At 39.4% G+C, this 22,804-nt stretch overlaps 1 protein-coding gene across 1 annotated transcript; it reads left to right on the top strand.

Annotated features, from left to right (window-relative positions):
- Window positions 1-829: 829 nt before the first annotated feature.
- On the top strand, window positions 830-19,916 carry Chek1 (checkpoint kinase 1). Its single transcript, XM_051156168.1, has 12 exons — window positions 830-1,123; window positions 3,087-3,310; window positions 4,359-4,423; window positions 4,510-4,579; window positions 8,155-8,343; window positions 9,366-9,470; window positions 10,745-10,840; window positions 14,141-14,249; window positions 15,138-15,315; window positions 15,527-15,658; window positions 17,655-17,756; window positions 19,492-19,916. The coding sequence occupies exons 1-12, from the start codon at window positions 1,059-1,061 to the stop codon at window positions 19,585-19,587; spliced, it is 1,431 nt and encodes a 476-aa protein (XP_051012125.1). The 5' UTR covers window positions 830-1,058; the 3' UTR covers window positions 19,588-19,916.
- The last annotated feature ends 2,888 nt before the right edge of the window (window positions 19,917-22,804 follow it).

The raw sequence follows: 22,804 nt of genomic DNA, 5'->3' as shown, positions 1-22,804 counted from the left end.
CTCCTGTTGCCATCCTTGGGCTGGTGGTTCTGGGTTCTTTTAAGAAAGCAGGCTGAGTAAACCATGTGACATGCCTCTGCATCAGCTCCTGCCTCCAGGTTTCTGCCCTGTTTGAATCGCTGTCCTGACTTCCTTCAATGATGAACAGTGCTGTGGAAGTGTAAACCAAATAAACCTTTTCACCTAAAAAACAAAACAAAGCCAACAACCCCCAAGACGAAACAAAACAAAACTCAAAACGGGCAGGCTCAGAAGAAGGGGGATTGGACAACGCGCGCCAGACCGCTTTACGGCAAAGATGTGCGCGTTTGCGACAGCATGACGCAAGCAAGTTTTGGCGGGAAAAGCTCTGCATTTGGATTCCCGCGGCAGCTGGCAAAGGACTGCTTGGTGAGAAGGGTGTCCCGAACGGTGGGAAAGGACTCAGAGGTCTTCCTTAGTGCGACGGGCACGGTGAGGGTGTGTTCCTGACCAGCCGGGAGCGCGGGCTGGAGCTGGTGGCGGGTGGGTCTTAGGCGTAAAGGGAGTGGATTTATTTGTGAGCCTCCGAGGTCCGCACGCCTTTCCGCCTAGGGGTCACTGCCTTCCGCTTCTCTTGGAGGCTTGGCCCCGCCCCGTTCCCTCCGGGGCCTGACACGTGCCGTTGGGGTGGGAATTGGAAGTGAGCAGGTGGGAGGAGGGGCTGCCTTGGCAGTAGTTACCGTAGTTCCTCCCACCTGTCCCCCACCCCCACCCCAACTCCCTCTCCCCGCCCGCAGCTCCTACCTTTCCTGGTCTTTCCCCGGGAGGCTTTTGTCTCCCAAGCTCGGAGCCATGCTAGTGTTCAATTTTGCGTAAAGGCGGAGGAAAAACATACAAACAGGACTTGTGATATACTGGACAGAGTGCTTAAGTTTAGTATGAGTTGGGCAAATATGGATGAGCTGTAAGGGGAAACCCAAGTCGTGCGGAATCATGGCAAGAGGCCCCAGCTCAGTGGCTTTACAGGTGATGAGGGTTTACACTCATTCCTCGCATTTTCTGGGATCCTGCATATTACAGCCGCTGTGCTTGGAGTCATGGCAGTGCCCTTTGTGGAAGACTGGGACTTGGTGCAGACTTTGGGAGAAGGTGCCTATGGAGAGTAAGTTTGAGCTCTCTTTTTATTTTATTTTATTTTATTTTTTTAAAATTTTATTACGTGTGTGTGTTTTGTGTGTGTGTTTGTGTGTGTTGCTACGGTGCGGTGCATGCGCGTGTGAAGGTCAGAGGACAGTTTGCCGCGAGTAGGTTCTCCTTTGGAGGACTGCACACTGGTCATCAGGAGGCCTGACAGTAGGTGGCTTTATCTGTTTATCCATCTCGATGGCGGCCCTAATTTAAATTTTACCTTGCCTTTTTGATTGCTTTTTAGTTTTCCATCTGTTGTCTGAGTACACATTTTTTAAAAATTCCTTTATTTCAAGTGGCAAAGAGTACGGATATTTGCATTTGTAGATGAAGGCCTCAGCAAGTGCAGTTAGGTATCTAGGGCCACGCCTCTTTTGTGGTAGTAGAGACTGAACCTTGAGTGTCACACATGCTGGGGAAATGCCCTCCTAAGGCGCTACCTTCCTAGGCCTGTAAAAAGAACCACAGATTTCTCCTTTGTTTTGTTTTTGTTCAGATCAAAATCTTGTTAAATTGCCTAGGTTTTTGCCTTGAACTTGTGCCTCCCAGGTAGCTATTACAAGCCTGTGTTATTTGAGCCTGTTCCCCCCCCCTTTATTTTATAAAAGAGAATTGTTTTCCTAACAAACTGTGTGTCTTAAAATTTAAATGAGATAATGAAAAGACGCTGGAGGCCTGAGTTCAGATCCTTATACTTAGCAAATCCTGGCTGTGTTTTGTGTCCTAGAGCAAGTTTATGTGCCGGTTTCCGCATTTGAGGATAGAATTAAAGCCGCTATGTGCATGAGATTAATAGATGTGAAGTAATGCAGTTGTGTGACCACACCAGATATGTATGTGACGTAACCTAAAATTGCTATATCTTTAAAAAGACTCATCAGTCACTAATTAGATAAGCAGCACTCACAAGGTAATGACTTTCTTGGAAGGTTAACTGTAGCACCTCACGTTTTGTTCATTGCTTTTGAGAATATGGCAGAAACCGTTTTATTTTCCTTGATTAAGAAAGTAGTGAAGGGAACATAGTGTGTGTTATATTTAATCGTTTGAAGTTTTTTTCTTTCTAAGGTTTATGTATTCTTATTTTATATCTGTCAGTGTTTACCTACATGTTCGTGTACTACATGTGTACACTTACTACAGAGGTCAGAAGAAGCTGTGGAACCCCCCCGCCCCCAACTGGAATTACAGATGGCTATGAGCTACCATGTGGGTGCTGGGAATTGAACTGGGGTCTGAAGCAAGTACATTTAACTGCTGAGCTGTCTTTCCAGCCCCGATTCCCCCATTGGGAAAAATAGGAACTGTTGAAAATAATTTATTTATTTTAGAGACAGCGTCTCATTATGTACCTGGCTAGACTCCAAGAGCTTTGCCTGCCTCTTTTTTTTAAAGATTTATCTATTTTATTTATTGCATGTGAGTGCTTTATCTGCAGAAGAGGGTATCAGATTACATTATAGATGGTTGTGAGCCACCATGTGGTTCCTGGGAATTGAACTCAGGACCTCTGGAAGAGCAGGCGGCGCTCTTAACCACTGAGCCATCTCTCCAGCCCTTGCCTGACTCTTTTGCTTGTTCTTTTTTTTTTTTTTAAAGTTTCTTTCTAAGCTGGCTGGGTGGTGGTGGTGCATGCCTTGAATCCCAGCACTTGGGAGGCAGAGGTAGGTGGATCTCTGTGAGTTGGAGACCAGCCTGGTTACAAAGCAAGTCCAGGACATCCAGGGCTGTTACACAGAGAAGTCTTGCCTCAAAAAACAAAACAAAACAAAAAGTTTCTTTTCTAGCCCAGGTTTACATGCAGACAAGCTCTTTTGCCTTGTCTCTAGAATGCTGAAATTAGAGGCATGCATAACTAATGTTTTGAAGTTTTAGGAGAAAAAGAACTCTAAGGTGAAAGTATTGTAACTTTCTCTTTCTCTCTCTCTTTTTTTAAGGGTTCAACTTGCTGTGAATAGAATAACTGAAGAAGCGGTTGCAGTGAAAATTGTAGATATGAAGCGGGCCGTAGACTGTCCAGAAAATATTAAGAAAGAGATCTGCATCAATAAGATGCTAAATCACGAGAATGTAGTGAAATTCTATGGCCACAGGAGGGAAGGCAGCATCCAGTACCTGTTCCTGGAGTACTGTAGTGGAGGAGAGCTTTTTGATAGAATAGGTATGGGAAAGATTTAAAACAATTATTTTACTGAAAAAGCTTGTAAGTTGTGTGTGTTGCTGCAGGTTAAACCCAGGGTCTTTCCACAGGCTCTTTAGCTGGTCTGCTACTAAGCCACGTTCTCAGCTGTTTCTTGTTTTTGTTGTTGTTGTTTGAGACAGGGTTTCTCTGTGTAGCCCTGTCCATCCTGGAACTACCTCTGTAGACCATGTTGGCCTTGAACTCATATCAGCCTGCCTCTCTCTCTCTCAAGTGCTGGGGTTAAAGGCATGTACCACAAGCACCCAACTATCCCAGCTGTATTTTAAATGTTAGCTATTTGATCAGTTATTTTGGAGTTGTTATGCAACCGTAAGATTGGACTAAAAGATCAGGCATTCTTAACATTGTAGTGTACAAATTTTATGATTTAAGTCTGTTAAAGTAATGAAATTTACCGTACTTCCCTGTTGGCAGACATACTGAAACACTGGGAAAAAAATAGGAACTGTTTAAAATTGTTTCTTTTATGGTTGTTTTATATTCTGTGTGCCATGTGCATGCCTGGTGCCCATGGAGGCATGCCTGTTACTATAAAAGGCCTGAAGAGGGCACGGGATCCCCTGGAGCTGACAGACGATTGTGAGCAATGTGGGTGCTGAGAATCAAACCCTGGTCTTCAGGAAGAGCAGCCAGTGCTCTTAACTGCTGAGCTGTCTCTCCAGCCCTAAACTTTATGTTTAAAAGAAATGGGGAGAATTTGAAGGAAATCAAGTCCATTCGAGTTAATGTAAGATTAAAATACTTTAAGAAATCAAGTCCATTTGAGTTAATAGAAGATTAAAATACTTTAATGCTTTTAAATTATTTTCTTATGATGCTTTTACTATTTAGCATCTAGAAAGATGTCCAGCCACTAATGTATCTGTTCTTGGAGTTGAGTCTTTTTTTATTAGTAGAAGTTTCTGTTTGCTTAAGTACAAACATGAATGAGATATGAATTAAGAGCCTATATGGTTGATGACTAATTATATTTTTTCTGTAGACTATCAATAATTCTTTCTTACAGAGCCAGACATAGGCATGCCTGAGCAAGATGCTCAGAGGTTCTTCCATCAACTCATGGCAGGAGTGGTAGGTGCCATAGCCTCCTTCACTTTGCTTAAAATTAGCATCAGTGAGGTGAGTTGTTAAATTCTACTGTTTAACTTTCTGCTTAGGTTTATCTGCATGGAATTGGAATAACTCACAGGGATATTAAACCAGAAAACCTCCTCTTGGATGAAAGGGGTAAGATTACTGTTTTGTTATTGTTATATTTTAGGTTAGTAATATGTATACCCAATCAAGGCTTTCACATTACTGAAATCCTGCGTGGGAGTGGGGTGGGTGGGGAAAGCAAACCTATGAATTTATGGACTTTGGGAGACTCACTGTATTTGGATTCACAAGTCTTTAATGATATAATAATGGATGAGGTATAGAAATACTTGGAACAATGGAAGCTCACTAGATAATCAAATAAAAGAATTTTGACATTTATTTATTTATTTATTTTTAAATTTATGTGTATGTGTGTGTGTCTGTGTATGCCACATATGTAGGGGTACTTAGGCCAGAAAAAAGTAGGGAATCCCTTGAGTCTACTTGGGTAGCTACCTGATTTGGGTGTTGGGAATAAAACTCAGGAACACTGATATGCACTGTTAACCATTGAGCCATTGTTCCAGCCCTACAAGAAAATGTGAAAGTTCTTTAAAGAAGCAATATGCCATGGTTTCGTTGAAATTTCCTAGGCTTTAGTGTTGGAGGTCAAACTCAGGTTGTCAGGCTTGGTGGCAAGTGCCTTTACCTCCTGAGCCATTTCACTGGCCCTGTTCTGGTTTTTATTGAGATATGTGAACTTGGAACACCATTTGGGAGATGGAAGCAGATTGGATATTCAAGGTCATTCTTAGCTACATACTGAGTTTGAGGTTAACTAGGGTTATGGGAGACCCTGCCTCAAGTCTACCCCTCAGAAGACCTTGATGTGTGTCTTAGGCTGTTGACTTTCTTATGTAGCTGGAGATGGCCTATGGCTTGCCCTTCTTCTTCTGCCTCCTGACTGCTGGAAATACAGGTGAGCTCACCCACGCATGGCTCTAGTTTTGTTTTATGGGTGTCATAAAATTGAGAGAGGAGGACAGTAAAAGTGTTAGCTTATAGAGTCAGGACCAAAAAAGATGACAAGTGTCAGCTACATTCATCAGGCAGTGTATTTATCTATCTATTTATTTATTTTGAGTGAAATAGGAGCTCACTGCCATTTTTGTGTGTGTTTTCCTTATGGCTGATGATGTTGAACCTTTTTCCCAATATTGGCCTTTTAAAAACAAGTTTTTGTGTGCTCTATTAGGGAACTATCTGTTAAATTCATCCACCTATTTGTTCATTGGATGCTTTGTGTTCTGGTTTAAATTTTGGAGTTCTGTAAACACTGTAGATCCCAAGCTCATGTCAGATAGAAAATTGGAAAATATTTTCTGTTATCCTGTTGCCCATGTCGTACTCTGCCCTTGCCTGTGCCTATCCGTATCGTGGGGTTCCTTGTTTCTCTCTAGCAGTTTTTTCAGATTTTAAGATCTCATCTCAAGGGCTTTGATGTATTTGAATAAGATTTTGGGCAAAGGATGAGGAATGGATTTAATGTCATTCTTGCATAAATGACCATCTGACTTTTCCAGCACCATGTGGTCATGATGCTTTCCAGTCTATGTTTTTGACCCTTTGTTAAATTAGGTGGCTGGGGTCAGGGGTGAGAGAGGTGGATCCAAGGGTAAAGATCACTGGCTGCTTTTCCAGAGCTCCCTGGGTTCCAATTACCAGTACCCAACGTGGCGGCTCACAGCCACTTGTATATAACTCCAGTTCCAGAGGATCCAGTGCTCTCTTCTTGCCTTCATGATGTGCAGGCAAAACACTCATACAGATAAAGTAAAAATAGTGCATGCACACCTCAAATCCTAGTACTTGGGAGGCAGAGAGAGGTGGATCTCTGAGTTTGAGGCCAGCCTTGCCTACATAGTTAGTTCCAGGGATGCCAGGACGATTTATAGAGACCCTGTCTCAAGAAACAAAATGAAAGAAAAAAATTGTTTTCCAGGTTTCTGTAGCTGTGTGAGTTTATTTCTGGCTTCTTGATTCTGTTTTCCTGCCTTTGTCATGATGTAATTGTTGTAGTTCTTTAGTATAATTTGAAATCAGGTATTAGGTTGTTTCTAGTATTGCTCTTCCTGCTTAGGATCGCTTTCCTTCTTTCTTTCTTCCTTTCCTTCTTTCTTTCTTCCTTTTTTCTTTTTCTTTTTTTTTTCTTTTTCTTTTTTTTTTTTGAGACAGGGTTTCTCTGTGTAGCCTTGGCTGACCTGGACTCACTTTGTAGATCAGGCTGGCCTCGAACTCACAGCGATCCACCTGCCTCTGCCTCCTGAGTGCTAGGATTAAAGGCGTGGCATGCACTGCTACCACCAACACCTGGCTTAAATATAGCATTATTAATTGAATTTCATACAAATGTTTCTATAGATGAGTGTCTAGTATATCTTGATTACACTGTTATTCTTGTATATTTATTTTGTTTCTATTTAGTATTTGTTAATAGGCTAAATTCCTTTTGGTTCCTCATAGACATACATGTTTCTAAATCATATCCCTAAATTTTGAATCCATTATCTATAGTTTTCTAACTTAACAATATTATGTTGCAGATGCTATGAAACAACCAAACCCAAAAGACGCTACACTATGCTAAATCCTTAGTATTCAAGGTTACTGTTATTTAGAAGTTGTCATCTCAGTGGTGAGAAATTCCTGAATTTGTGGGATTTCTGCTGTATGTGGTCTTAGAAGTGAGAGTTGTTAAAGAGTGAATATTTGAAATTTTGATACTTTGTCTAGACTGCTTTCATAACAGGGTTCTCCCTAACTTTTCAGTTAGCTCCCTTTGCTACCATATCCTCTGCTGTCTTTATTTTCATAGCCAGCATAAGCAGGATTTATTATCAGTCTTTCTCACTGATTTTTACCATGTGCACGGGCTTACTTGCATGCAATAGACATTCATCTAATGTGTTAAAGTGGAAGTTCTTCGTGCAGTTTGTGTGTGGTGAAGATGGGAGAATAGAGTGGACGTTGGTTCTCCTGGTGTGTTTTGGCATGGAGTTTCGCTGCTTTTCTCACAGCTGTTACTTTGAGAAGTTCTTGAGGCTTCTCAGTTTTCACTTTAGTGTGGCACATCTTTATATATTTTCTTTTTGCCAACTGAGGTCATTTGTCATTGAGGAAGCTATGCTTAGTCATCAGCAAAGTGTAGTCTCCACAGTTCTTAGGGAAAGGTTCTGCTCTGTTGTCTTTTTAGGTTTGTTTTCCAGGAGGGCTTCCACAGCGTTTTTTTTTTTTTCAAGACAGAGTTTTTCTACGTTATCTTGGCTGTCTTAGACTCGCTTTGTATGCCAGGCTGGCCTCGAACTCACAGCGATCCGCCTGCATCTGCCTCCTGAGTACTGGGATTAAAGGTGTGCACCACCACACTTGGCATATCCACAGCATCTTTATTTACCCTGGTACAATCTGGTTTTTGTGTTCATATTTCTTTTTAGTTAATAATAATTGAGTTATTTGTTAAATTTAGTTTAAATGATGGTGCCTTTTACTTTTTTTCTTTTACACATACCTAGATTTCTTTTGCTCATTTTCAGGTGGAAAAGTTCTATAAGCCTTAGGCAAAACAATGTTATTTTCAGTAATTCTCATATATATGTGCGCATGCGCACACACACACATGTATTTGCAGATCTTTTAATCCAGTTTTTTTTCTTTTGACTTAGATAACCTCAAAATCTCTGACTTCGGCTTGGCAACAGTGTTTCGGCATAATAATCGCGAACGCTTACTGAATAAGATGTGTGGGACTTTACCTTATGTTGCTCCAGAGCTTCTAAAGAGAAAAGAATTTCATGCAGAACCAGTTGATGTTTGGTCCTGTGGAATAGTACTTACTGCAATGTTGGCTGGAGGTAAGGCTGTTTAATCATGAGAAACTTCTTTTCTCTGAAAAGTCAGATTGCTTATAACGGTTGTGAGTGGAGCCTTTAGTGGTAGAGCCATCTCTCCAGCTCTGCAGCACTTTTATGTTAGTGTGTAACTACTTGCTTTAGGCTGCAGTTACTAAGTACCATTCAGTGAGTGCATTATAAACAGCAGATTTATTTCATACAGATTATAAAGGCTTGGAGTCTGGGTGGTGAAGGTGCAAGCATGGTCATTTTCTGAGGATCCTCCCTCTTCCTGTGTTGCAGCTGACCATTTTACTGAGAGGAGAGGCAGACTCTTTAGTGTCTTCATAAGGACCCAAACCCCACTTTTGAGGGCTTTCATACTCATGACCCTATCACCCCACAGAGGCCCTATCTTCAGAATCATCACATTGGGAATGTGAGAGTGAGTGATCTGGCTGCAGCGTCTTTCCCTTTATCCATTGCTGGGGCTGATTTGGCTGATCTGGCTGGTGTTGCCTTTCTTCCATGAAGTTGTGGGCTCGTTTGAGGAGGGCGACTTTCCCTGAATAGAGGATGGTCAGCCTTCAATCAAATGTATGTTAGTAGCTGTGGTCCCCTGCTGGAACCTCCAAACAAGTTCTCACATCATCCTGGGGGGGGAGGGTGTAGGATTTCAGCATAAATTTTAGAGAGGAAACAAACGTTTAACCCATTATAGTTTCTATCTTATTTCTAACCACCTTGAAACTTGTAACCCAGAGGTTTATTTACATGAAGTATAGCTATTAAATGAAAATCTCAACACTTCCTTTGGGGTTGTTAGAGATAGAATGCTGGGCCCAACACCTGCCAGGCAAGCATTCTGAAAAAGAGTAGGTTTCGGTGAAGCTTAACATGAAAACCACATTGAATTACTGTGGAGAAACTTGTATTCTTATTATGTATTGTTCATTTTTCTTTTGTATGGTTATTTTTTTCTTGAAATCTTTATTATATAATTTTGTCAACACTCAGAAAACTGCAACTTGTTTTATTTTTAGAATTGCCATGGGACCAGCCTAGTGACAGCTGTCAGGAATATTCTGATTGGAAAGAAAAAAAAACCTATCTCAATCCTTGGAAAAAAATTGATTCTGCTCCACTGGGTAACTGGGTTCTTTGATTGGAACTATTGATTTTGTAGGTAATAATAGAGTGTCATGTTAGTTGAGTTTTCCTCCCTCCCTTCCTCCCTTCCTTCCTTTTTTTTTTTGCCACAAGTGACCCATAGTCCTTTTAGCTAACTTAATAGTCAAAATTAAGAAAAAATGTTTAGGTGTATTGGGTGTAGTGGCACCCATCTTTATTTGGGTACTCAGGAAACAGCTCGACGGATCTCTGTGAGCCTGCCTGGTCTACATAGGGAGTTCTAAGTCAGTTAGGACTACATAGTGAAACCTCATCTCAAGAAAAGAAGATGAGGGAGGGAGGGAAGAAATAACTCTAATTGTGGGATTTGGAAATAGCCTTTTAAAAATATTTTGATCTATGTGCCAATGCTTTTATGAAAAAATACATAATGCATAGCAACTGTATACTATACATGTATTGCTATAAATACATACTTTTGCAAAAAATGAAATCATATTATGTTTCATAACTTATTTTAGTTTGATGTTTGGCATTTTTCCCACATCTATAATTACAGGCCTGGATCTTATTTTTAAAGACTGATAATATGCATTATGTGGATATGTTTTACTTATCCAGCTTAGAGATTTAGGTTATTTTTCTTAATTTTATTTTTAGAAAAGAGGTTTAGTAAACATCCATGCTACTTGATGCTTGTGTATATCATTTAATTTTGCTTAAAGTTTTTTTCTTCTCCCACAAGCAAAACTGGAGGGTTAAGAGGGTATGTAGCTTTAAATCTTATGGCTTATTTTACAAATTTACCTTCTAAGAAGTTTGTACCATTTCATCATTTATTTCCATTACTTTTGTTGTTACATTTTGAAACACTGGGTTTCACTGTATCTCTGGCTGGCTTGGAACTCACTGTGAAGATCAGGCTGGCCTGGAACTCACTCTGTAGACCAGGCTGACTTTTATGCTCAGAGAAACTGATCTGCCTCTGCCTACTGAATACTGGGGTTAAATACACTGCTATGCCTGGCAAAAATGATTTTTTTTTAACCAATAAGACTATAGCTGATACTGCTTCGTAAGTTTTATTTTAAACTTAATATTAACACTGAATATGTAATTTACTAGCTTTTCCATACACATTATACACACATTTCCCCAAGCTGGCCTCAAGCATCCTGTCTGTGCCTCTCAAGTATTGAGATTGTAGGTGTGTACAATGTGCCTGGCTTTTGTGTCTTTTAAGATTTGTTTAATTTGCTTAACTCTTTTCCAAATATTCTTTTGTTTTCAGCTTTGCTTCATAAAATTCTGGTTGAGAATCCATCAGCAAGGATTACCATCCCAGACATTAAGAAAGATAGATGGTACAACAAACCGCTTAACAGAGGTAAAAAAAAAAAAAAAAAAGTACACTGTGGTAGAGCTGGGCAGTGGTGGTGCACACCTTTAATCCCAGCACTTGGGAGGCAGAGGCAGGTGGATCTCTGTGAGTTCGAGGCTAGCCTGGTCTACAAAGCTAGTCCAGGAGAGCCAAGGCTACACAAACAAAACAAAACAAAACAAAAAACCCTATCGTCTGTCTAAATGAATTTTAATATCTGGTTGCAAAAGCAAATATGAAAACTAATTTTGTTCATTAACAACCAAGAAGAGTTTTATAGCTCAATTTTTGACACAAGGATTTCCTCATGAGGAAATGACATGAAGTCTTTTTCTTTTTCTAGACTGGGTTTCTCTGTGTAGCCTTGGCTGTCCTAGACTCACTTTATAGACCAGGCTGGCCTCGAACTCACAGTGATCTGCCTGCCTCTGCCTCTGAGAGTGCTGGGATTACAGGCGTGTGCCACTGTGCCTGGCATGATGTCTGCATTTTGAAGATTAAAGGGAGCCAGTAGATGAGGCGCGTTTAACTCTGCAGAGGCAGCAGCGTTTGGACAAGTCTAGTTTTTTACGTATTCCCTACACCATTGCAGCTGATTGTAGTTCAAGAAGGGTAAGATGTTCACACTAGGCAGACTCTCATTGTAGCATACTGCCCGAGCTCTTTCTTTTCTTTTTTTCTTTTAAGTACAAGGCTTCCACACACAGTTCAACCTGATCTTCAGTTGTCATCCTCCTTGCTTAACTTTGATGAATGCTGAGGTTACAAATGTGTGATATCATGCCTGTCCTTTTGTAAATTATAGTATTTTCCCAATCTCAGTTTATAACAATGTGCCTTATTTAATTGGGAAATAGAGGGAGAGGCAGTGGACTTTACAGGCTCCCACCACCACCACTTCCTGCCTCCTCTGTCCTTACAGACTACTGATATAAACTGTGAAACAAAAAAATCCAGCTCTTCCTCTTGTCTATTTGCAGATACTGTTTAGGAATTAACCTTTCTCCTACAGTATCCATTTTTCTTCCTTTACTGGATCTTTCTCATCAGCATGTCAACGTAGTGTTTCCTTCATCTTAAAATAGTTAATCCAGATGTTATGGCTCTGCCTGTAATCCCAGCACTCAGGAGGAGGGTAAGACAGGAAATCAAAAGCTCAAGGCCAGCCTGGGCCATGTGAGACATTATTTTTACTCAAAACCATGACAATAACAACAACTAAGGAGCAGTTATATAAATATAGATATGACTTTGTTACTTCTCTTTTGAAGCAGTCTTACTATGTCCTGGTTTGGCATTTAAATATTAATAGCCAGGCTGGCCAGACTGAGGGTAATTTCTACCGAGTGAGGGGATTACTGGTGTGTATCACTGTACTAGACTGATAAAACTATTAATGTTAATTTCTTTCATTTTATAACCGAGCATCTCAAAAGAGGTTTATTTGTTCATGTATGTGTGAATGTGTCCATACAGCCTACCTGTAGACGCCAGGGGACAATTTACTGGAGTTGGTTTCGGCCTTTGGGAATGAAATCGGATCTCCAGACTTGTGTGGCAAATGCCTTTACAAACTGAGCTGCCTCTCTGGCCTTTAGAAAGGTTTCTCATTTCTCACACATCAAAAGTAGTTTTGTGGATTTCTTTCTGTTCCCTCTGGTGTCATGTCAGTGGTTTCTCTCACCCAGTCCAGTTCTCAAGCCTTACCCTTTTATCTGAACTGCAACATTTTATACAATTGATCTTGCCTTCTTCAAACCCTGTTTCCTGACACCCACAGAGATTTTATTAGTGGCCCACGCCTTTAATCCCAGCACTTGGGAGGCAGAGGCAGGCGGATCGCTGTGAGTTCGAGGCCAGCCTGGTCTACTAAGTGAGTCTAGGACAGCCAAGGCTACACAGAGAAACCCTGTCTTGAAAAACAAAAACAAAAACAAACAAACAAAAGAATTTATTCCCTGTGTCTGGAAATGCTTTCCTCTCTGAGACTTTTGCATGTATTGTTCTCTCATCTTCTTTGAATGTTGGCCAAACAGGAAGACTTTTCTTCTTCTTCTTCTTCTTCTTCTTCTTCTTCTTCTTCTTCTTCTTCTTCTTCTTCTTCTTCTTTTCTTCTTCTTCTTCTTCTTCTTCTTCTTCTTTCTTCTTCTTCTTCCTTCTTCCTTCTTCTTGTAGCCTTGACTATCCTGGACTCGATTTGTAGACCAGGCTGGCCTCGAACTCACATTGATTCACCTGCCTCAGGCTTTCGCCGCCCCCAGGAAAACTTTCACAGCATACCCGCTTCTCCCAATTTGCATTGTTTTGCTTCATTATAGTTACAGCATTGCCTTACTCTACTGCTCTTCGTTTTCACTCAGCAGAAAGTTAAGGTTTAGGAGTTTGGTGCTGAGGCTCAGCAGTCAAACACTGTTCTTCTAGAGGACCTGGGTTTGATTCCCAGCACCCATATGGAGGTTCACAAACTCAAACTCCAGGAGCTCTGACACTTTCTGCCCTTTGAAGGCACTGCATGCCTGGTGTGTGTGTGTGTGTGTGTGTGTGTGTGTGTGTGTGTGTGTGTGTATAAGAGAGATATAGGTATATCTGTAGATTTGGTAGTGACATACTGAGTTAGTTTAGGTCTCTTGGTGTTATTTTTTCTAAAAGTAAGATGTTATATCATGCTAAGTAATGATAGAATAGAGGGTGATATTGCTAATTTCAGAAGAAAATAAAGTTTTGAGGTAATTCTCTTTTAGAAAGTGTGGGGAGACAAATAGTGTAGACCTTGTAGTCTGGCTGAGAAATGTGATTCCCACTCCCACCCCCCACCCCTGCCTGCCCCAGACAGGTTTCTCTGTGTAGCCTTGGCGGTCCTGGATTCCCTTTGTAGACCAGGCTGGCCTTGAACTCACAGTGATCTGTCTGCTTCTGCCTCCCGAGTGCTGGGATTAAATGTGTGAGCCAAAGAAATGTGAATTTAAAGTGGCTTCATTTTCTGTGTGATGACTTCTTGGTAAAGCTTCTTCAGGGAGCGGAGTATCAGGTAGAGCAGAGTCATATTTAGTATTTACTGTCATTATTTACTAAGTTATTTTAAAAAGTTCTAGTTACTTAACTAGTCCTTTGTTGAGCATCATGTTACAAAAAAAAAAAGTGTCATTAGAATTGTGGTCTTAGTGAAGCACTCATATAACATTTGTGTTCAATAAGTGGATTTGGAAGTGGCTTTATTTATTCAAATTGCTACTTGGATCATTTAAATACTTGCATAGTAGATTTGTATCTATTCTTTTTTTTTTTTTTTTTTTTTTTTTTTTAAAGGAGCAAAGAGGCCCCGAGCCACTTCAGGTGGTATGTCAGAGTCTTCTAGCGGATTCTCTAAACATATTCATTCTAACTTGGATTTTTCTCCAGTAAATAGTGGTTCCAGGTAAGATTTACAAAAATTAAGTAATTTTTTTTGTTTGTGATTTTTATGTTTTTGAAATAGTGTGTTATTAAGTAACCTTGACTGAACTGGAGCTCTGTAGCTCAAGCGAGGCTTGTATTGATCCTCCTGTACCAGCCTCCTGAGTCCTGTGACTACAGCTGTGCACAACCATGCATTGGCATTTACGTCATCTTTTTAAATGTTATTACTGGTATTTTCCATAAGCAATAAAACATGTATATATTTTACTTAATAATCCAAACAATTTTACTAAAATGAGAATAATTGTGATATAAGAAAAGCCTGGTGAGCCTGGCGTGGCGCACACCTTTAATCCCAGCATTTGGGAGGCAGAAGCAGGCAAATCTCTGAGAGTTTAAGGCCAGCTTGGTCTATAAAGTGAATCCTGGACAGCCAGGGCTACATAGTCACGAAAAACTGGAAAAAAAAAAAAAAAGAGAGAGAAAAGAAAAAAAGAAAGGCCTGGTAGATTTAGTTGACAGTAATACACACACTTAATAGCCCCAGATAACTGCTAATTGGAAGGCTGACATAGGAGAGTAGACAGTTTCCGGCCAATCTAGGTAACAAGGTGCAGTCTTGTCTCAAACAAACACCACAAAATAGTTAAAAAGAAGGAAGTCACTTTAGTAACAGAATTGGGGCTGGAGAGATGGCTTATCAGTTAAGAGCACTGGCTGCTCTTCTAGAGGACCCAGGTTCAATTCCCAGCACCCACATGGCAGCTCACAACTGTCTATAACTCCTGTTTCAGGGGATCCAACACCCTCACGTACACATGCAGCGAAAACACCAATACATATAGAATATTAAAAAAATATAAATATAGAATTGAAGGTATGTTTTTCTTTTGTCTTACTGTCTTAGTGAAGAAAATGTGAAGTTCTCTAGTTCCCAGCCAGAGCCGCGGACAGGGCTGTCCTTGTGGGACACTGGCTCTTCATATGTTGACAAACTGGTACAAGGCATCAGCTTCTCACAGCCTACGTGTCCTGATCACATGCTTGTAAACAGTCAGTTACTTGCTACTCCTGGATCTTCACAGGTAAGGAATTTGATTTTTCAAAGAAATAGCTGTTGCCTTTTATTTTTGTTGTCTTAAAGTTTAGACTAATACTTTTAGCTGATACATATTATTTGGACAAGGAAGAAGTAATTAGTGAAGGCCTTTATGGGAAAGAATCCTAAGTTAAAGAAAAGAATTTCTGATAAGCCGCTGAGACTGGATTTATTCAGTTTTCTTCTTTGATGTGTAGAACCCCTGGCAGCGTTTGGTCAAAAGAATGACACGCTTCTTCACCAAGCTGGATGCAGACAAATCTTACCAGTGCCTTAAAGAGACCTTTGAGAAGTTGGGCTATCAGTGGAAGAAGAGTTGTATGAATCAGGTATGTCTTGTTAGTTGAGAATTTCCTTTCCCATAGAAAATTAAATATTTAAATAAAAATTATTCATGGTTGGTGAGTAGTTTAAAAAATACAAGCAATTCATTTGAAAAAGAAACAACTGAAGGTTTAAAATTTTTTTTGTGTGTGTTTATTTTGTTTTGTCTTTTCCAAAACCTCTGAAGTCAGTATTTTTACATTAATCTGTAATCAAAGATGTCCTTAGCTCTGCGTTTGGGGTCTTGATGCTGGCTCTTGGCAGCCCTCCCTCTTGCCCAAGCTGCTTACCTTCACTGTCATCTCAGCGTTGTTCCAGAATTTCATGCACAAATGCAGCTTCTCGTTTTCTTGTATTTTTATTTATTTATTTATTTTTGGTTTTTCGAGACAGGGTTTCTCTGTGTAGCCTTGGCCATCCTGGACTCACTTTGTAGACCAGGCTGGCCTCGAACTCACAGCGATCCGCCTGCCTCTGCCTCCCGAGTGCTGGGATTAAAGGCGTGCGCCACCACGCCCAGCTTATTTTCTTGTATTTTTTAAAAAAGATTTATTTACTTATTTTATGCATATAAGTGCTCTGTCTTCAATGCACACCAGAAGAGGGATTCAGATTCCATTATAGATGGTTGTGAGCCACCATGTGGTAACTGGGAATTGAACTCAACAAACAGTGCTCTTAACCTTTGAGCCATCAATGCAGCCCCTTTCCTGTATTTTTTGTTTTGTTTTGTTTGGTTTTTTGTTTTGTTTGTTTTTGTCCTTTGAGACAGGGTTTCTTTGTGTAACAGAGCCTACGCTGACCTCAAACTCACAGAGATCTGCCTGATCTGCCTCCTGATTGCTGGAATTAAAGGTGTATAACACCACACCTGGCTCTTTTTTGTATTTTAGTCATCTTGTTGTTTTTTTTTTTTCTCATATATTTTATTGATTGATTGGCTGCAGTATTGGTGATTGACCCCAGGCCTTGTGTATGCGGGGCAAGTACTTTACTACTGATCGCCTCTGCTCTTCATTCTATTGCTGTTTCTTTTGAATGTTTTTTTCTTTCAGTTCTGCTTTGCTAAAATGCTTCTTTTGTTACTAAAATCTCAATTAGCCTTCAGTTGTATTTATAGCTTGGTTTAGTTTGGATACAGACATGCCTATTGGGTTGAGAGAGATAGAGCATTCTTTTTTTTTTTTTTTTTAAAGATTTATTTATTAAGTATATAGTATTGTCTGCTTGTAGACCAGATGAGGGCAACAGGTCACATTATAGATGGTTCTGATCCACCATGTGGTTGCTGGGAATTGAACTCAGGACCTTTGGAAGAGCAGGCGGTGCTCTTAACCACTGAGCCATCTCTTCAGCCCCAGAGCATTCTTTTTTTAAAAAAAGAATTATTATTATTATTATTTGGTTTTCTGAGACAGGGTTTCCTCTGTGTAGCCTTGGCTGTCCTCAAACTCACAGTGATCCCCCTGCCTCTGCCTCCCAAGTGCTGGGATTAAAGGTGTGTGACACCACGCCGGGCAAGTTTATTACTTGTTTTATGTATCTGTGGAGGCGTCATATCCTTTGGAGCTAGAATTATAGGTGGTTGGCAGTCTCCTGACGTGGGTGCTGGGAATGGAATTAAGTTTCTATGGCAGAATGAATGGAAAGTGTTTTTAAATTGAGCCATCTCTCTAGCCCTGAAATGTATAGTGTTCTTCATGATACTCCTGTTATGAAATGATTATACATTTTTTTCTTTTTTCTTTTTTTTCTTGAGACAGGGTTTCTCTTATAGTCCTGACTCTCCTGGACTGACTTTGTAGACCTGGCTGGCCTTGAACTCACAGAGATCCAACCTGCCTATGCCTCTAGAGTGCTGGGATTACAGGCTTAGGCCACCACACCCAGTGACTGTATACATTTTTATCCCCAAAGTATTACTGACTTGTTGATAGAGTTTTTGTTGAGTATTTTCTGTTCATGTATGTACGTGGCTTAACCTTATTTTTATTGCCTTAGGTTACTGTGTCAACAACTGATAGAAGAAACAATAAATTGATTTTCAAAATAAATTTGGTGGAAATGGATGAAAAGATACTGGTTGACTTCCGGCTTTCTAAGGTATTTTTTTTATATATTCATAGTGTTTTTTTCTATAGATATTTCTGTGTGGATTTTTATTGCTTTCTAAAGCTTTGCGAATTGAGCACAATTCTGATTAGCATGATGAATTCTTATGCTTTCTTACCCTATTCCCGATTAGGATGTGCATTTTCTTTTTGCCTAGAGTAAATATCTTATGCATATATTTTTGCCTATTACAATTTTTGGTTTTCATATTGACTGTTGAATTACTGTATGCTTTTGTTTTGGGGTAGCAGTTATTTAGTAATGGCTCCGAAGGCTAAGGGTAATAATGCTGGCAATTTTATTATAGACCATTGTTACAATTGTTGTATTTTACTACTAACTGTATTACTCTTACTATGCCATATGTATAGATTAAACTGTACATAGCTATGTATTCATAGGAATGAAGATGGCATATGCCATGTAAAATTTTGTTTCGTGTTGTTTATGGCTTCCATAGTAAGTTTGGAGTATAGCCACATGAATATGTTACAACTAGTTATTTGACATTTGTAAATATATTGTAACTTTTTCATTTAGTGTTATCAACTTTGGTTTTTGCCATAATCTGTTTTTCTAAAATATTTTTTGTTTTCTTTCTTTTTTCCTGACATCTTAGTATAAAAATCTTGAGAGACTGGGGATGTATCTCAGTTTGTAGAGTGCTTGCTTAGCATGCACAAAGCTTTAGATCGGCTCCCCAGCACCAGATAAAGCCAGGTGTGACAATGTATGCCTGTATTTCCAGCACTCAGTAGGCAGGAGGAGCAGAAATGAATTCAGTGCCATCATAGGCTGCTCAGCTAGTTTGAGCCAGCCTACATCGGACTTTGCTTTTTCTAAAACAAACACAAAATTTTTTGTTAAAATATACAGATAAATAAAAATTGAAAGCATAGAAATAATTTTAAATTATACTTCCCAATGCTTAACCGTATTTTGATTCATATACAATAGCTATCTTTTAAATAAAAGTTAATGACATTAAAAAGCTTGCATATTATAATTTAATGAATCTCATTAATTTGTGATTAATATTATGATTTTTCTCACTTATTATTTTTAGTTTAAAAGTCTAGTTTAAAACCAAACCAGTATAATGTCTTGTTTCCTGAGAGTCTATATGTGGCTATAGAGAATGTTGAACAGTAATTCACATACTTTATGTTGGAGACTGCTTGCAATATTCTTTTCTAGATTTTTGGTCTGTAATTAAGTTATGAAGGCTCCTTTTCTAATGAAACTTTTGTCCTGACTTTAGTTCACAAACTCCTGTTGTCTATGGAAAAGAATTGGTATAGGTCCAAAGGTACTAATCTTTGAAACAGAAAAAAATGCTATTGTTCTGCTTTCTTTACTCAGTGTGGTTAGAAAGTGGAGAACACATATCAGGCCAGAATTATTTATGTAGCCATTTGTACCAGAATATTTGGTCTTTACAAATGGGCTATCTTTAGGTTGCATTTAATAAGTCCTTAATGAAAAAACCCATAACATGTTATAACTACCTGTTCAAGTCAGATTTGTACGGCATGAGTGTCTAAGCTGGAGTGGTAGTGGTGCATGCCTGCAATCCAGCATTCTGGAAGAAGAGCAGGGAGGAGGGGAAAAGAGGACCCCGAGTGATGCCATAACCACACGTGTTTGTTTCTACTGACCAGGGATGAGCATATGATCTTTTGACACAATCTTTTTTTATATTTTTAAAATATTATTCCTAAAATAGGGTGATGGATTAGAGTTCAAGAGACACTTCCTGAAGATTAAAGGGAAGCTCAGTGATGTGGTGAGCAGCCAGAAGGTCTGGTTTCCTGTGACATGATGAAGCCGGCAGCCCTGCAGGTTCCTGGTGACTATTGTGCTGCTATGTTGATGTTATTCTTCCTAGAGAAGATTATCCTATTCTGCAAACTGCAAACAGTAATGTTTTGAAGAGTTCTCTTCTCATTACTCAAACATCTTCCATCTCTTAGTATGTTTTGCATACAAATAATACTGTATGTTAATTGTATGCAATACTTTGACCTTGGGGAAAGGATGGATCAAATTCATTAGATATTTCGCCAGCTGTGTTTAAATTGTATGAATTTGAAACCTGTCTGGTAGAAACCAAGTTATGGGATACTTGAGTTTGCCAGCTTTTATAACCAAAAAAAGAAAGAAAAGAAAAGAAAAGAAAAAATCTAAACACATTGTTTCATTTCAAGAAAACACATTTCTTCTTTGCCTATTTAATTATAAGGATAAATAAACAAAGACCATATACAGTTGATTGGTCCATGAATGAGGTCTGCCACAAAAAGTGTATTCCAAGATATGTACTATAATTTCAGGTTGGGTATATGTGCTGCACAAGACTTGGCCAATTATATAAAACTTTTTTTGAGTTATGATGATTAAAATTGCAAGTCCATCCACCACCCCTACACCCCCACCCATATAGCTAGTCAAATATAAAGCCTGGTTTGGTTGCTTCTTCATCAAGTTGAAAACAAGCTTGAGTGTGTAACTGACTTTCCTCTTAAAAAAAAAAAATCACATACTTAAATAATGCTTTCTACACTCAAGCCATATTTTAATTACTCTAGAAATAAGTTCTAATTTCAAAATCAGTATCTAACTCAGTGAACTTACTGGCCACCAGGTTTCTAGAGACACTGACTAGAAAGGGGACAGGGGGAGTAAGGAAACACAGGAGTCGGCCTGATTCTTGTTCCTTGCTTTTTAGACTCACTAAAACTTTGTTTTGTTCATAAAATTTATATTAAAATATGAATGTATGTGATTGGGGTCCTGTATTCCTTTTGTACATGAATTACATTAACATTTTATGGTTAAAGTTTATTACATATACTGTATGCTGGTCTACTCACCTCTCCCATACTCAGAAGTAACCCTGAATCTACTTTATTCAGTCTGCTATTTTCCACATCATAGTCTCACTGTGGCTAAAATCAGCCCTCTTTTTAAAATGTTATTTATTCCTTGGTAGCTTATTTTCCAGAAAAGCTGTCAGAATGATCCTTCTAAAGTATTAGATCCCCAACACTCCTAATATTTATGACTTTTCATCACTATTAAAGTCCCAAGTTTTGTTTGAGCTGTACAGGTTTTTTGTTTGTTTTGTTTTGTTTTTCTTTTTTCTTTTTTATTTTAATTTTATTAGTTTATTCAGATTACAACTCAATTGTTATCTCATCACTTGTATCCTTCAATTCCTCCCTCCCCCCTGCTTTCACCCTATTCCCCTCCCCTAGGTTTAAGACCGAGGGGGACTTCCTCACCCATTATATGGTCATAGGCTATCAAGTCTCATCTTGGTAGTCTGCTTATTCTTTCTTTGAGTGCCATCAGGCCTCCTCACCAAGGGGAGGTCATCAAATATGGAGCACCAGAGTTCATGTCGGAGTTAGTCCCTGCTCTCCACATAACTGGAGAATGTCCTGTCCATTAGGCTAGATCAGAGTAGGGGTTTGATGTTTACTACTTGTATTGTCCTTCGTTAGTGCAATAGCTTGAGCAGACCTCCCTGGGCCCCGATCCACCCATCATGATGTTCTTCTTGTAGGTTTCTAGGACCCTCTGGGTCCTTCTATTTCCCCATCTCCTATATTTCTCTTACCTAGAGTCTCAGTAGGATATCCTCACATCTCTCCCAATCTCCTGGTAAGTGAAGACTTTCATGGGACATGCCTTTTGGGCTAGTGCCCAATCAAAAGTGAGTATATACCATGTGAGCCTTTCTGCTTCTGGGTTAACTCACTCATTATGATCATTTCTAGTTCCATTCATTTGTCCACAAATTTCGGGATTTCCTTGTTTTTAATAGCTGAGTATTATTCCATAGTGTAAATGTACCACAGTTTCTTTATCCATTCTTCAACTGAGGGACATTTAGCCTGTTTCCAGGTTCTGGCTATTATGAATAAGACTGCTATGAACATGGTTGAACATATGTCTGTTTTGTTTTTTAAGACAAGTTTTCTCTGTGGAGCCCCAGCTGTCCTGGAACTTGCTTTGTAGCCAAGGCTGGCCTCTAACTCACAGGGATCCACCTGCCTTTGCCTCCCAAGGGCTTGGATTAAAGGTGTGTGTCACATGCCCAGCTTGAGCTGTACAGTTTAATGTACTGTCTCCAGAGCCTGCATCTATCAAGTCAAGACTCAGAGCTTCTTGCCAGCCTTTGGTACCCACTCACTATTTTGCTTTTTTTTCTCCCATAAATTTGTATATTTCTTTGCTTCATATAAGTAGAATTGTATATATATTTCTGTGTTTGGCTTAATTCATACAACTGTTTTCAGGATTTATTTATGTTATATCAGATTTCATTGTTTTTTGTGAATAATACTCCATAGTGCTCCTATGTGCGTGTGTGTGTGCGTGCGTGCGTGCGTGTGTGTGTGTGTGTGTGTGTATGCATCTCTTTTCGTATGATCATGTATGTTTGGATTGTTGCCACTTTTTGTTTATATAAATGATACTGGTGTGAACATGAATATATAAATACCTGCTAAAATCTCTGTTTTAAATTTTTTTGTGTGTATATACCCCGAGATAGAATTGCTACATCATGTGATAATTACATTTTTAATGTTTTCTGGCATTGCGATATTGTTTGTCCTAGTAGCAACGGTCTTTTGATGTTGTTGTTTTGTTCTGTTTTAGGAGACAGACTCTCACAGCGTAGCGCAGACTGGCCCTTGAGCTCATGATCTAGCTCAGGCTGCTTCTTCTCCCTGCTGCCTTTGTCTTCCAAATACTGGGATTACATAGGGTGCCTAGCCGAATTTGACTTTACAGGACAACTGTATTTACAGCTGCTTAGTCCTTCCTATGTAATTTATTAACACCAAAAGTTATGCCTTTAAATGTACATACACTATGATAAATCCATGTTTTGATTTATCTTTTCTTTTGTTCGTGTTAAGCAGGATTTCATGTAATCTAGGTTGGCCTTTAACTTGCTGTCCATGAACTCCTCATCTTCCTGCCTCCACCTCCCAGGTGCTGGGATTATGGATGTAGGGTTCCATTCC

Source organism: Acomys russatus, chromosome 14 (genome assembly GCF_903995435.1).
Source record: "Acomys russatus chromosome 14, mAcoRus1.1, whole genome shotgun sequence".
Lineage (NCBI taxonomy): Eukaryota > Metazoa > Chordata > Mammalia > Rodentia > Muridae > Acomys > Acomys russatus.
The sequence above is the reverse complement of the archived record's forward strand: the minus strand, read 5'-3'. Positions and strand labels throughout refer to the sequence as shown.